General features: G+C 48.7%; 1 protein-coding gene across 1 annotated transcript in view; it reads right to left on the reverse strand.

Annotated features, from left to right (window-relative positions):
* The window catches only part of Grin2d (glutamate ionotropic receptor NMDA type subunit 2D), a 68,046-nt gene that overhangs the window by 51,106 nt on the left and 3,583 nt on the right, over positions 1–13,357 (reverse strand). Inside the window, exons 3-4 of the mRNA XM_045133245.1 lie at positions 12,027–12,508; positions 7,623–8,242 (exon numbers count right to left, since the gene is read on the reverse strand). Coding sequence (XP_044989180.1) covers positions 7,623–8,242; positions 12,027–12,482 — 1,076 coding nt within the window. The 5' untranslated portion in view covers positions 12,483–12,508. The remainder of the gene's footprint in view (positions 1–7,622; positions 8,243–12,026; positions 12,509–13,357) is intronic.

The raw sequence follows: 13,357 nt of genomic DNA on the forward strand, positions 1-13,357 counted from the left end.
AAGAAAACAATTTTTTTAAATTGATGATACGAAAAGCTGGTTCTTTGAAAAAATAAACAAGGTTGATAAACTCCTGGCCAATTTGATCAAGAGAGAGAGAGAGAGAGAGAGAGAGAGAGATCTCAAATTAACAGAATCAGACATACTTCCAAAACCACTACTTCACAAAATTGGATAATCTGGGAGAAATGGATGCATTCCTAGACACATAGCACCTACCAAAGCTAAACTCAGACCAGATATTCTTCTAAACAAACATATCGCATCCATCAAGATTGAAAAGGTAATTCAAAAACCTCCCCAAAAAGAAAAGTCCAAGACCCGATGGCTTTGCAGCTGAATTCTATCAAACCATTATGGAAGAACTGAAACTAATTTTTCTCAAACTGTTTCACATAATCGGAGAGCAGAGAATCCTCCCCAACTCCTTTCATGAAGCAAACATCACCCTAAAGCTAAAATCTGACAGAGATACAAGAAAAGAAAACTATAGGCCTATATCCCTGATGAATTTGGATACAAAGATCCTGAACAAAATCTTCATACACCAAATTCAACAACATATCAAAAGCATTATACACCTTGATCAAGTAGGCTTCATCCCAGGGATGCAGGGATGGTTCAACATACAGAAATCAGTCAACATAATACTCCACATAAATAAACTTAATCACAAACCAGGCATGGTGGTGCACACCTTTAATCCCAGCACTCAGGAGGCACAGGTAGGAGGATCTCCATGAGTTCAAGGCCACCCTGAGACAACATAGTGAATTCAGGTCAGCCTGAGCTAGAGTGAGACCCTACCTCGAAAAACCAAAAAATCAGTATCTTTTCTATATACAAAGGACAAATATACAGAGAAACAAACCAGTGAGGTGGTCTTATTTTCAATAGCAACAACAACAACAAAAATACCTTGGAGGCTGGAGAGATGGCTTAGCTGTTAAGGCACTTGCCTGCAAAGCTAAAGGACCTCAGTTCAATTCCCCAGGACCTACATAAGCCAAATACACAAGATGGCTCATGCATCTGGAGTTCTTTTGCAGTGGATGGAAGTCCTGACACACCCATTCTCTCTTTCTCCCCTCTTTCTTTCCCTCTCTTAAATAAATAAATAAATAAATAAATAAATAAATAAATAAATAAATAAAAATATGTTTTAAAAAATACCTTGGAATAACACCAACCAAGGATGTGAAAGACCTATATAATGAAAAAAAAAAAATCCTCAAGAATGAAATTGAGGAAGACTTGAGAAGATGGAAAGACCTGCTCCTGTATTGATATAATTAATATCAGAAAAATGGCAATTCTACCAAAAGCAATATACAGATTTAATGTAATAGCAATAAAAAAATCCAGGATCATTCATCACAGAGATAGGAAAAATTATCTCAAAAATTCATATGGAATGGGATTAGGCCTCGGATATCCAAACATATCCTCAGTAAAAGAAACACCTCTGGAAGTATCACCATTCCCAATCTTAAGCTATATTACAAAGCCATAGAAACAAAAACAGCATGGTACTGGCATAAAAACATAAATATAGACTAACGGAATAGAATTGAAGACCCAGACCCTAGGTCAAGTAACTACAGATACTTGATTTTTGACAAAGGTGCCAATAAAATAGATTAGAGAAAAGACAGCATCCTTAACAAATGGTGTTGGACAAATTAGATAACTATATGTAAAAAAAAAAATGAAACTAGACCCGCTCATCTCACCATATACAAAAATCAAGTCCAAATGGATTAAAGACCTCAATATAAGACCTGAAACTCTTCTCCTACTAGAAAAAATAGGAGGCACTCACCTCAATATAGGAGTGGGAAAGACTTCCTGAACAAAACCCCAGTAGCCCAGGAAATTGAACAATTACTCAACTGATGGGATCTCATGGAGCTAAAAAGCTTTTGCATAGACAAACATATCATAAGCAGAGCTAATAGATTACCCACTGAATGGGAGAAGCTAATATCTAGAATCTACAAAGATCTCAAAAAACAAAACAATAAAAAATCAAAAAGCTTGGTGTGGTAGCACACACCTTTAATACCAGCACTTGGGAGGCAGAGGTAGGAGGATTGCCATGAGTTCAAGGCTACCCTGAGACTACCTGAGCTAGAGAGAGACCCTACCTCAAAAAAAAAAAAAAAATCAAACAACCCACTCCAAGAATAGAGCAGAGAACTGAATAGGGAGTTCTCAGAGGAAGAACTACAAATGGCTAACACACACTTAAGAAAATGTTCAGGGCTGGAAGGATGGCTTAGCAGTTAAGGTTAAGGTGCTTGCCTATAAAGTCAAAGAATACAGGATCAATTCCCTAGGACCCATGCAAGCCAGATGCACAAGGTGGTGCATGCTTCTGGAGTTCATTTGTAGTGGCTGAAGGCCCTGCACGCCCATTCATTCTCTCTCTCTCTCTCTCTCTCTCAAATAAAAGTAAATTTAAAAATAATTTTAGAAAAGAAAGTGTTCAACATCCCTAACAATTAGGGAAATGCAAGTTAAAACAACTATGAGATTCCACCTTACTCTAGTAAGGATGGCCATCATTAAAAAAATTTAACAACGACAAATGTTGGTGAGGCTGTGGGGAAAGAGGAAGCCTCATCCACTGTTGGTGGTAACGTAGACTTGAACAACCAGTATGGAAATCAGTTTGGAAATTCCTGAAAAGGATGAATGAACGCAGAGCTACCAACAGACCCAGCTATCCCATTACTGGACATTTATCCTAACTGCTCCATGCTTCACTACAGAGATATTTGCTCAACCATGTTTATAGCTACTCAATTCATTATAGCTAAAAACTGAAATCAACCCAGTTGCCCACTGTTGGATGAATGACTAATGAAGTTGTGGTGCATTTACACAATGGAATTCTACTCAGCAGTAAGAAAAAAAAATGATACAATGAAATTTGTAGACAAATGGACAGACTTGGAACAGATCATACTTGGTGAACTCACACAATCACAGAAAGACAAATGCTGTATGGTGTCACTTATGTGCTGTTCCTAATCTGGACCTGCTGGAGTTGCTGACATACCTGATAGACCAACTCAAGGCCCAGGCAATAGAGACGGAAGGGTTAGGAGAAGGGAAAGGGGAGGGTGTAGAAAAACAAAGACAAAACTAAATCCAAAATGAGCTGATACCATAGAAACTTTTATCCTTGGAGATAGATATAAAGGATACAACCCTCAATAGGAATAAGTGGGGAACACTGAAAAGAAGGGCCCTGGAGAGGGTGGGATGAAGCCTAAAGTTTAAAAAAAAAATTGTCTCTAACCTGTAACTCCCAGTACCAGAAATAGGTTGCTACCCACAATGAGCTGTTGATTGGCGAGACCTACGAGGTCCCCAAAACAAAACCGGTTTCTGTCAAAGCACTTGATTAACTGCCTGAGGCAAAAGGTAAGACCCTATTGCTGAAGACACCATATGCTACTGACAAAGAGCATGGAGAGACCTGGCTAGAATTCAGAACATAGCCAGTCCCCAGACAGCCTATCTAGTGCTGGAAAGTGCTACCTGAGCTACTGGGGGAAAGTGGCCAACAATTGTCTAAGCAACCAGAGGTCTAAGCTACTCAGAAGCAAATGCCCTGACAGGACGTACACACCAGTGCAGTAGTGGCACACAGCCTTGGTGAGTAACCAATAGCTTTCTAATTGGCTAAGAGATTGGCTCAGTGTAAAGGAACCCATATCTGGAATTGGGAACCAGGTCAGAATCCTATGGAGACAAGGATTATGCTCTCCAGTGTCAAGTTCTCACTAGTCTTTGGCCACAAGAGGGGTTACATACATCAAATACTCCCTAAATTAATAATACTTATCCCATTTAAACTACGCTAACTTCACTCTCCATTGGAGAATCTGTCTTTTTCAGAAGGTAGAGAGACCAGAGGAGATAAACTACCCTCGCACTTCGGCCGAGCCACAGCTGAAACCACCGAGGAATGGGAAGATGAGCAAGAGTGCTGCTTCCACGCTGTTCCCGTGTCAGGGTGAAGGAGACAGACCCTGAGGATACTCAACACCCACCAAAGCAGAAACCCACAGGCTCCTAAGAGCTCATCACTGCAGTAGACTTAAAACTCACTCACCACAGCTCAGGGAATTTGGCAGAAGAGCTTTCAGAAAGACTGTAAGAACCACAGGTTGAGACATCATGCCTCCCACACAAAAAATAATTGACTACTGCTCCCACAAAGCATAACCCACAACATAGGGAATACGTGCAACCCAACTGAGGAGGGTCTCCAGTGGAATGGGGGCAAGGATGAGGGAAAAGAGGGTACCAACACATGACATATCCATACAAAATATGTTGTTAATAATAATAATGAAAATAATAATAATAATGAAAGAAGTTGCCACTGGTAGACCTTTCTTTAAAGAAAAAATCTTGGATTGTAGAGATGATTCCATGGTTAAGGTGCTTGCCTGCAAAGTCTAGTGACTGAGTTCAATTCCCCAGTTACCCATGTAGAGCCAGATGCACAAAGTGGCACATGTATCTGGAGTTTGTTGCAGGGCTAGAAGCCCTGGTGCACCTTCTCTCTCTCCTTCTCTCCCTCTTTCTCTCCCTCCCTCTCTCCCTCTCTCCCTCTCCCTCTCTCTCTCTCTCCCTCTCTCTCCCTCTCTCCCTCTCTCTCTCTCTCTCTCTCTCTCTCTCTCTCTCTCTCTTCTCCCAGGCTTGGTGACTCATGCCTTTAATCCCAGCATTTGGATGGTATAGGTAGGAGGATTGCTGTGAGTTCGATGCCAGCCTGAGACTACATAGTGAATTCCAGGTCAGCCTAGATTAGAACAAGATCCTACCTCAAAAAACCAACAAACAAATAAAATGTTTGTCTGCTGGGCGTGGTGGTGCACACCTTTAATCCCAGCACTAGGGAGGCAGAGGTAGGAGGATCGCCATGAGTTCAAGGCCAGCCTAAGACTACATAGTGAATTCCATGTCAGCCTAGACTAGAGTGAAACCTTACCTCAAAAAAAAAAAAAAAAAAAAAAAAACTTTGTGTGTGTCTATGTCAGGCATGCACATGCCAGAGTGCATATACAGAGGACAACCTCAGGTGTCAGTCTTTGCCTTCCAGCTTGTTTAAGGCAGGATCTCTTGTTCAATGCTGTGTAAGCCAGGCTAGCTGGCTGTTTGTTATCAGCATACCATCTTACCAACGGTAGGTGTGCTTGGATTACAGACATGTTTCACTATGTCTAGCTTTACATGGGTCCTGGGGTCAGAACTCAGGTCCTTCAGGACTTTACCCACGGAGCCATGTCCCCAACCTCTTTGCTTTGTCCTTCCTGTTAGATTGTAAGCTCAGTCAAAGCACAGAGTTTATCTGACACTATTCCTTTGTGCCTAAAGTGGTACTTGACACATAGATTCTCAGTAAAAAGCTTTTCAGTGGATAGATGGATGGGTGGGTGGGTAGTTAGGTGGATGAATGGATGGATAGCAAGCAGGTCATCCTCAGATCTTAGCTTAGGATCTCTTCTGGGAAACCTCCTTGACTCCAGAGCTGACGCCCACCTTATGCAGCCTTGCTCAGAAAGCTGATAGGGACCAACCAGCGCCGGGTGATGCTTTACTCTGAGATCTGAGGTTGCATGGTGGCCAGGAAGGGATGAAGTCAGGGGAGCAGAGACTCTGAATAAAGACCAGAACAGCCTCTGGGAGAGGCCAGCCCAAGGGAGACAAACAGAGTAGCAAAAACAGAATCAGAAGATGAAAGAGTAGCCAGTTCCCAGGCTTGGCCTCAATTCCTGACATCTGTTTTGTGCATGTTTACCTTTTCAATAAACTCCTTCCCCTGGGAAAACTTCAACAAGACTGTTTCTTGCAACCAAAAATGTCCTGGCTTGGGCATGTGCCTTCCCAGCTCTGCCCAAGGCTGCTGTCATCTCCTACACTGTGGGCCTCATGTGGTGTGTCTATTATCCAATCTCTGTCTGTCACCTCATCAGACTCCTGCACTCTTTGAACAAGACTGGTTTTATTTCTGATGCCCAGTGTGAGCCCTAGTTCCCAGCAGGGCACTCAGTATGTATGACCACAGGACACTTTTCTCATTCTCTTGTTCCAGGGTCCAAATTCCCAACTCAGCTCACAATTTTCCTCCCTTAGGTCTTCTTTCCCACCCACCATCTCCTCCCCAGCCCAACTCTGTTTGGAATGAATGGCCTCTCCTTCTGCTGCTCTATCACTAAACATAGGTGTCCCCACTGCCAGCAAGGTTACATATACAGAACCTGTCCCAACAAACACAAGCAACAAAAAGATGTGGAATTTTAACCTGGTGTGATGCCCCAATCTTAGCACTCAGGAAGGAGGCTAAGATTAAGGTAGGAGAATTGGGAACGCTAAGCCAGCCTGAAGTTATATAGTAAGACTCATCTCCAAACAAAAATAACCATTATTTTCCACACATTTTAATTTTTTTTTTGGGGGGGGGTTGAGGTAGAGTCTCTCGTTCTAGCACAGGCTAACCTGGATTTTACTATGCAGTCTCAGTCTGGTCTCCAACTCATGGTGATCCTCCTACCTCTGCCTCCCCAGTGCTGGGATTTTGTCTGAAGTAAATATAGGGACAATTGATAGCACCTTACATTGGATAAAGCACCCTAATAGGAGCTGTCAGTGAGGAGCTGTCATTGATTTTAAAACAAAACAAAACAAAAACAATGACCCAGATTTATTAGTCTATCACATAACATCCCAGAGTTGAGCCACCCAGGCCACAGGAAACTGGCCATTTGGCACCAGGTTGTGGGCATGGCAGAACCAGTCTAAGCTAGAGAAAGAGGAAAGAGGAAGCTGTTCCTCCCCCCCCCCCCACGCCACCAATTTATTTATTTGAGAGTGACAGACAGAAAAAGAGGAAGAGAGAGAATGGGCGCGCCAGGGCCTCCAGCCACTGCAAACTAACTCCAGATGCATGCACCACCTTGTGCATCTGGCATGCGTGGGTCCGGGGAAATCGAGCCTCGAACCGGGGTCCTGAGGCTGCACAGGCAAGCGCTTAACCGCTAAGCCATCTCTCCAGCCCAGCTGTTCCTTTTTGTGATCTCACACCCTATTGGTGAACCTATTGGTGAGAATGTCACATGGTCTGGACGGGCACACTATTTATGGCACATACACTTCGGTAGATGTCTTGTGTTATTGGCTAGAATCCTATTATAATGGGCTGTGCTGTCAGATATTTGCACACGGCCTGGGTTAGCTGCCAAGGCTGGGGATGTCCACCCTTGCTGGATGGAACAGAACGGCGTGATACTGGGCATGGTGGCACAGATCTTTAATCCCAGCACTCTGGGGGCTGAGGTATGGCTTCAGTTCAAGGCCAGCTTGGACTACGGTGTGAGTTCCAGGTCTGCCTGGGCTGAAGTGAGAGTTTGTATAAATAAATGTATACATCTTAAAGTCATGAAATAGTGGCATTCACAGCGTGTCAGGTGCTTTCTAAACTACCTGATTTAACCCCAGACACGAGACCCAGCTATGTTACTTTTGCAGAAAAGGACACCCAAGGCTCGGGAGGGGATGAGACCCACTCAGCGGCAAAGACTCGGGTAGTCTCTCCGACTCACCTGTGCAGACTCTCCCCACGGTGAGTGCGGTTCTGGGCGCGGCAGTCATGGCCCAGCTCTGGGAGGAAGCCGTAGTCGCGCAGCAGGGCCTGGGCACCTCTGGCCACCACCGCTACACCAGCGGCCACTCGCCTTGCCAAGTCGTCGCGCCAGCCAGCTGAGCGCACTGCAAACAGCCCCGCGGGCAGTGGGGCACCTCCTGGTAGAAGAGGGGCCTCTCCAGGGACGCCTGAGCCCCCTCCTCCAGCCAGCTGGGGTCCCACCATGAACCAGACGTAGCCAGGCCCAGTGAGGCCGGCCTCTTCGGCTGCTCGGAACACGGGCTCTGCCTCCTCGCGGGCGCAGAAGAGCAGGCGGATCTGCGCGCTGACGCTGCGGAGCTGCGCGCCCAGGACTGCCTCGCCTGCCCCGGGGTCCAACGTGAGCGCCCCCCGGTGCTCCCAGCCCACCAGGCTACCGTCAGTCAGCACCTCGATGTAGGACAGGAAGGCCCGGTGTCCAGGGGCACGTGTGGTCACCGCCACGAAGGACGTCCAGTCGTACTCCTCCAGCACCTCAAAGATGACCTGCAGCTGCTGCTCCGTGGAGGAGCCGAGCTGCAGGAAGGTGGAGCCCTTCTCCTGCGGGGACAGGGACGGCCCGTGAGCGGACTACAGTTCCGGTCGCCAGTGGTGTCACCAGGCTGGGATCCTTTTCCTCCAGTGGCTCTCACTGAGCTCTTCCAGGGCCACCCTAAACCTATTCTCCCCCATCCCTAGAACTTTAGTCTCCTGTCTGAGGGAAGTGGTGGAGGCCCCAGTAGAGATCTCTTAAGTCCCAGGGGATCACAGTGCCACAGAAGGGAGAGAGGCAGGCCGAGCCAGTTAACATGTGGAGAGCCATCTCCAACAAGGACCCTCTGTTTGGATTTTGTGCAAATGAGAAGCAGCTTATTTGGGTGGTCTGGTCAGGTTGGAGGGTTATTTGTTGCAGCAGGTGAAAACACCATAAACTCATCCAGCATCCGCTGGGGGAACTACAACTCCCAGCATCCACTGAGGGACTGTGGCCCCAGTATACAGAGGAAGACTACAACTCCCAGCATGCAACGAGGGTACTGAAGGCGCTCTCCCATTTGGAGTGGACTTTCCGTTTGATTTTCCTCCTGCATTCCTTTTGTTTGTTTGGTTTGGTTTTTTGACGTAGGGTCTCGCTGTAGCGCAGGTTGACCTGCCTCTTGCACTCTTGTCTCCTCCTTTTTTATCCTTCATGTGTCAATGGACCCTGGTCCTCACCTCGAACCATAAATAAATGTAGGAATGACCTCATGACATTTTCTCTCTCCTCTCTTCCTGGCTATGTCATACAGACCAGGGTTTAAACATTAATAATTGCACTATCCAATATGGTAGCCACTAGCCACATCTAGCTATTAAGATTTAAATTAAATGAGAAGACAGGTGCGGTGGCACACGCCTTCAATCCCAGCACCTGGGAGGAAGAGGTGGGAGGATCACAGTGACTTTGAGGCCAGTCTAAGACTACATAGTGAATTCCAGGTCAGCCTGGACTAGAGTGGGACCCTACCTCAAAAAAAAAAAAAAATTTTTTTTTTTAATTAAATGAAAATGTGGTTCTCCTGCTACAGTGAGACCATGTCAGGTATTTCATGGCCACCTGTGGCTTATGGCGGGCCTGCTGAAAGACACTCCGGCTTCATCACTGCCATTAGTTCTGTGGAATCTGCCCAAGGCGCTTATCTTCAGTTACAGTTTCTCTTGTAAGCTTCACACAAACCAATCCCGCTTTCCAGCCAGCATCTCCCCTGGATTCCCACGAATATCTCAGAACCAGTATGTCAAAAGAAGAGTTTGTGACCCCACCCTTCTCTTAGCTGCTTCCCACTTCCTTCCCTCTTCACTCCCAAACTTGAGCCGTCCTTCCTTTCTCTTCCTCCTGTTCACATCTAAACCTTCCTGGCTGTGTTCAGACCAAACCTCAGCCGTCCTCTCACAGTTGACATGGTCATGACCCTCTCTGCTGAGGTGTTCTCTCTTGCCTGGACATCGCTAGCTCTCTAGCCCATCTTTGCTTCCATTCCCACATCTTTCAGGCCACTCGACAAACAGTGCCAGAATCATCATCTCAGAACATTAAGGGTATCTTTTTTTTTTCTTTTTGTCCTCCAATGAAAACCTTCCAACAAGTCTACTTTAGAATTGAAGCCAAAGTCTTCACCACGGTCCATGCACGAGGCCTTGCCTGAACTACCCACTGCCTCTCTAGGTCCTCTCCTGCTATTTCCCAGCCCTAACAGCTCCAGCCACTGCCCCACCCACCACCACCCATCTCACACTAGTCAATTTTTTGCCCTTAACATTTGCCTCTCCTGAGGACACACGCCCCAGCTCCTTCATGCTTGGCTGGCCCTCAGACATGCCTCAGGCTCAGCCCTTCCTCAGAAGGCTCCTCCTGACTGCCAGCTATTGGAGCCTGGGGCGCCATCATTACAGGTTCTCTCCAGGGTAAATATCATGATCTGTGGCTTGCTGTTTGTTGCCCTTATTAGAGCACAGCCTCAGTCAGGCAGGGACCCCTCCTCTGTTTTATTTTCCAGAACCTAAAATGCCCCGTCACAGAACCAACCCTTGAGAAAGCTTCCTGCAACACCATGCAAACAGCAGGCAGACTTTCTACCTCCGCATGTGATTGAGGTCTGAGGACAGGGAAGCTGTCGTGAGGAGACCACATTTCCCAATATGCAAAGGGCAACACAGAGGACCTTGTTCTCGGTAGAGGGAGAGGTGTGGTAAGGGGATCATATTCCTTCATTTATTGCTGTACAGATGGAGCTGTGAGAACCACACTTTCTCCTACCCAGTGACAATGTGGGAACTACATGATCCTGAAGGTGCTGGGCTGCACACAGTGTTCGGTGTATAACAGTATCCACAGAGGCTCGAAAGACCATTTCTTCTAGTGCTCCGCAGAAGTAGGAGCCAGGCCTACAAATCTGGCTACTAATCTCAGGACAGGACTACCTGCTCCACTTGGGAGCATGTCCGTTTTACTTCTACTCTCTTTTAAATCTTTCATAACTTATATTAAAAAAAAAAAAAAAAGTCAAGGAGAGCAAGAAAGTTGGCCAGGGGTCTTTCCCAGAATGCTTTTGGATGAGTCTCAGCATACAACAGTGATCCAGTCACAAACCACAAGCCTTCCAGCAGGCAACTGGCCAATTCAGGTCCCACCTACTCAGGTGCTCCATCCTCCAGCCAATCCTATCTCTCTTTTCCACTGGCTCCACCTCCAACAGGGGAGCTCCTTTCAGGACCGACTTTTGGCCTACCTCTTTTCAGTCAGGCTAGTGCATTTCTCTTCTTTGCTACCATAATCTCACCATAACTTCTTGTCCCCACCCAGGCTTCTGGAGACAGGCCTCGCTCCAAGCCTCAGCCAGGGCCAGCTTCCCCACCCCCTGGGAGCTCTTGGCCTACCTAGCTGCAACTTCACAAGGCCATTTCCTGATCCAGACTCACCCCCAGGACCTAATTCCTCTGTAGACCACCCACTTTCATTACATTACTTAGATGGCTTCCTCCTTCCTGACTACTGGCCCTGTCCTAGAGTCCTGGTCTACCTCTTGCTGATGACTTCCTCCTCTTCTCAGAACTGCGAAGGCTTGGTTCTGCTTTAGACTACACTCCGCCCTCCAGCTGAGTCCCTCCGCAGATGATGTCCTTAAGTTCCTGATATTCCCTCTTGGTCCCTGCCTTCCTGGAATCATCTTCCTCACTAGAACCCTACTTCTTTCCAACAGACTCACTCCTCTTGCTGGTTCCTGAGCCACTCCTCTCCTTTCATCCTAGATCCTACTGGCTGGCTGGTCTATGTCCTCCCTAATGATAATAATTATTATTATTTTGCTTTATTTGAGACAGGATCTTACTGTAGCCCAAGATGATCAGAAACTCAGTCTGTAGCTCAATGGCCTTGAACTCATGGTGAGCCTCCTACCTTTAATCCCCTGTGCTGGGATTGAAGGTGGGAGTTACCACCCCTGACTGATCTGACCCCTTTATCTAGGTGACTCCAGGAAGGCCCTACGCACGCTCCTACACATTCCTCCAAGTCAGCCTCGCCTTCTATCTCGGCCGGACTCCTAACACCATCTCAAAGACTGACCTCCGGGGTGCTTCCGGTCACCCAGAGCCCCGCCTCAAAAAGATCAGGCTCCGCCCCCAGAGGCATGGCCACCCGAGGCCCCGCCCCCCACGCCGCCCAACTCCGTCCTTCACAAATATCTCCACCCAGAGCAGACCCCGACCCCATCCAAAATGCCTCCTCAGTGCCCTAGCTTCAACCCACTAGGCCCGCCCACAAAGGGCCCCGCCCCGCCCCGCCCCGCCCCGCGGGCGCGCGCACCTTGGGCGTGAGCACGAGCGCGGCGCCGCCGTGCACGGCCACGATGGGCAGCGAGGTCTGCGCCGACAGGAAGTCGAGGATGGGCGCGACGGCGGGCGCGCGCGAGTCGTCCTCGAAGACCACGCCGTGCACGCGCAGCCCCGACAGCAGGTCGCAGAGCTGCAGCACGAGGCTGCGCGGGTCCGAGCCGTTGAGCACCAGCGCCACGGGCCGCACGTCTAGCCCGGGGCTGCGCACGGAGGCCGCCACCGCGGGCCCCAGGCGCGCCGCCTCGGCCGCGTACGCCGGCCCCGAGAAGACCAGCGCCACGTTGAGCGGCCGCGCCCCGCCCGCGCCCCCGCCGGCCGGGCCCGGCCCCGGCGCCTCCTCGGGGAACGGGCTGGCGCAGGCGAGCGCCAGGAGCAGCAGCATCCTAGCGGGGCCCCGAGGGCCGCGGGGGCCACCGACGCCGCGCATTGCCTGCGGGCCCCGCCGGGCAGCCTCTGCAGACCGGGGAGGGGGGAGGGAGGGGAGAGACAGAGACAGGAGAGAGACCGGGAGAAAGAGATAGGAGAGAGACAAGAGAAAGACAGAGAGAGAGCGGCAAGGAGAGAGAAAGAGATAGGGAGACAGAGATAGAGAGATAAAGATGTGGTAAAGAGACAGAAATAAGGAGATGGAAGGGAGGGGCAGGTGGAGAAGGGCAGAATGGGGTAGAGAGAGACGGAGTGGGGAAAGAGACCAAGATAAATGGAGGGACAGACAGGGAGTCACGGAGACCAGAGGAGAGACACAGACGGAAGACAGAAGATGCAAGGAAGAGATAGACGGAGAGATGGAGGGACAGACGGGAAAGGAGACACAAAGGTGGCGGGAAAGGCAGTAGAAGGAGTTGAAGGGAGAGATGGAGAAGAGAACCCAAATACAGAGGGAGAGGTGAGGATGGGTGAAACAAGGAGACAGGTGGGGAGGAGTGTGGGAACAGGGGAGACCCAGCCAGGGAGAGTGGGGGTGATTAATGGGGTCAAGGTACAGAGGTAAGGAAAGCACAAGGCAGGGATGGAGGGGACAGTGAAACAGATGGAAAAGAGACCCAGAGATGGAACCAGAGCACAGAGATCCAGGGCGAGAGGTGGTCAGGGAGAGAGGCAGGAGAGAGGAGAGATACAAGGAGAGGCTCAGAGGGACAGAAATAGGGAGGGAGACAGACCCAGGGGGAGATGCAGAGATAGATGCAGGAAGGCAGGGGCAAGGAAAAAGTTGGTGGGGGGAGGAAAATAGAGAAGCCAAGGAGCCAGAGGCAGAGACCCCACAGCCCCCCAGAGTCAGGCACCCACAAGCGGTGGGGAAAT

Source organism: Jaculus jaculus, chromosome 14, assembly GCF_020740685.1.
Source record: "Jaculus jaculus isolate mJacJac1 chromosome 14, mJacJac1.mat.Y.cur, whole genome shotgun sequence".
Classification (NCBI taxonomy): Eukaryota; Metazoa; Chordata; class Mammalia; order Rodentia; family Dipodidae; genus Jaculus; species Jaculus jaculus.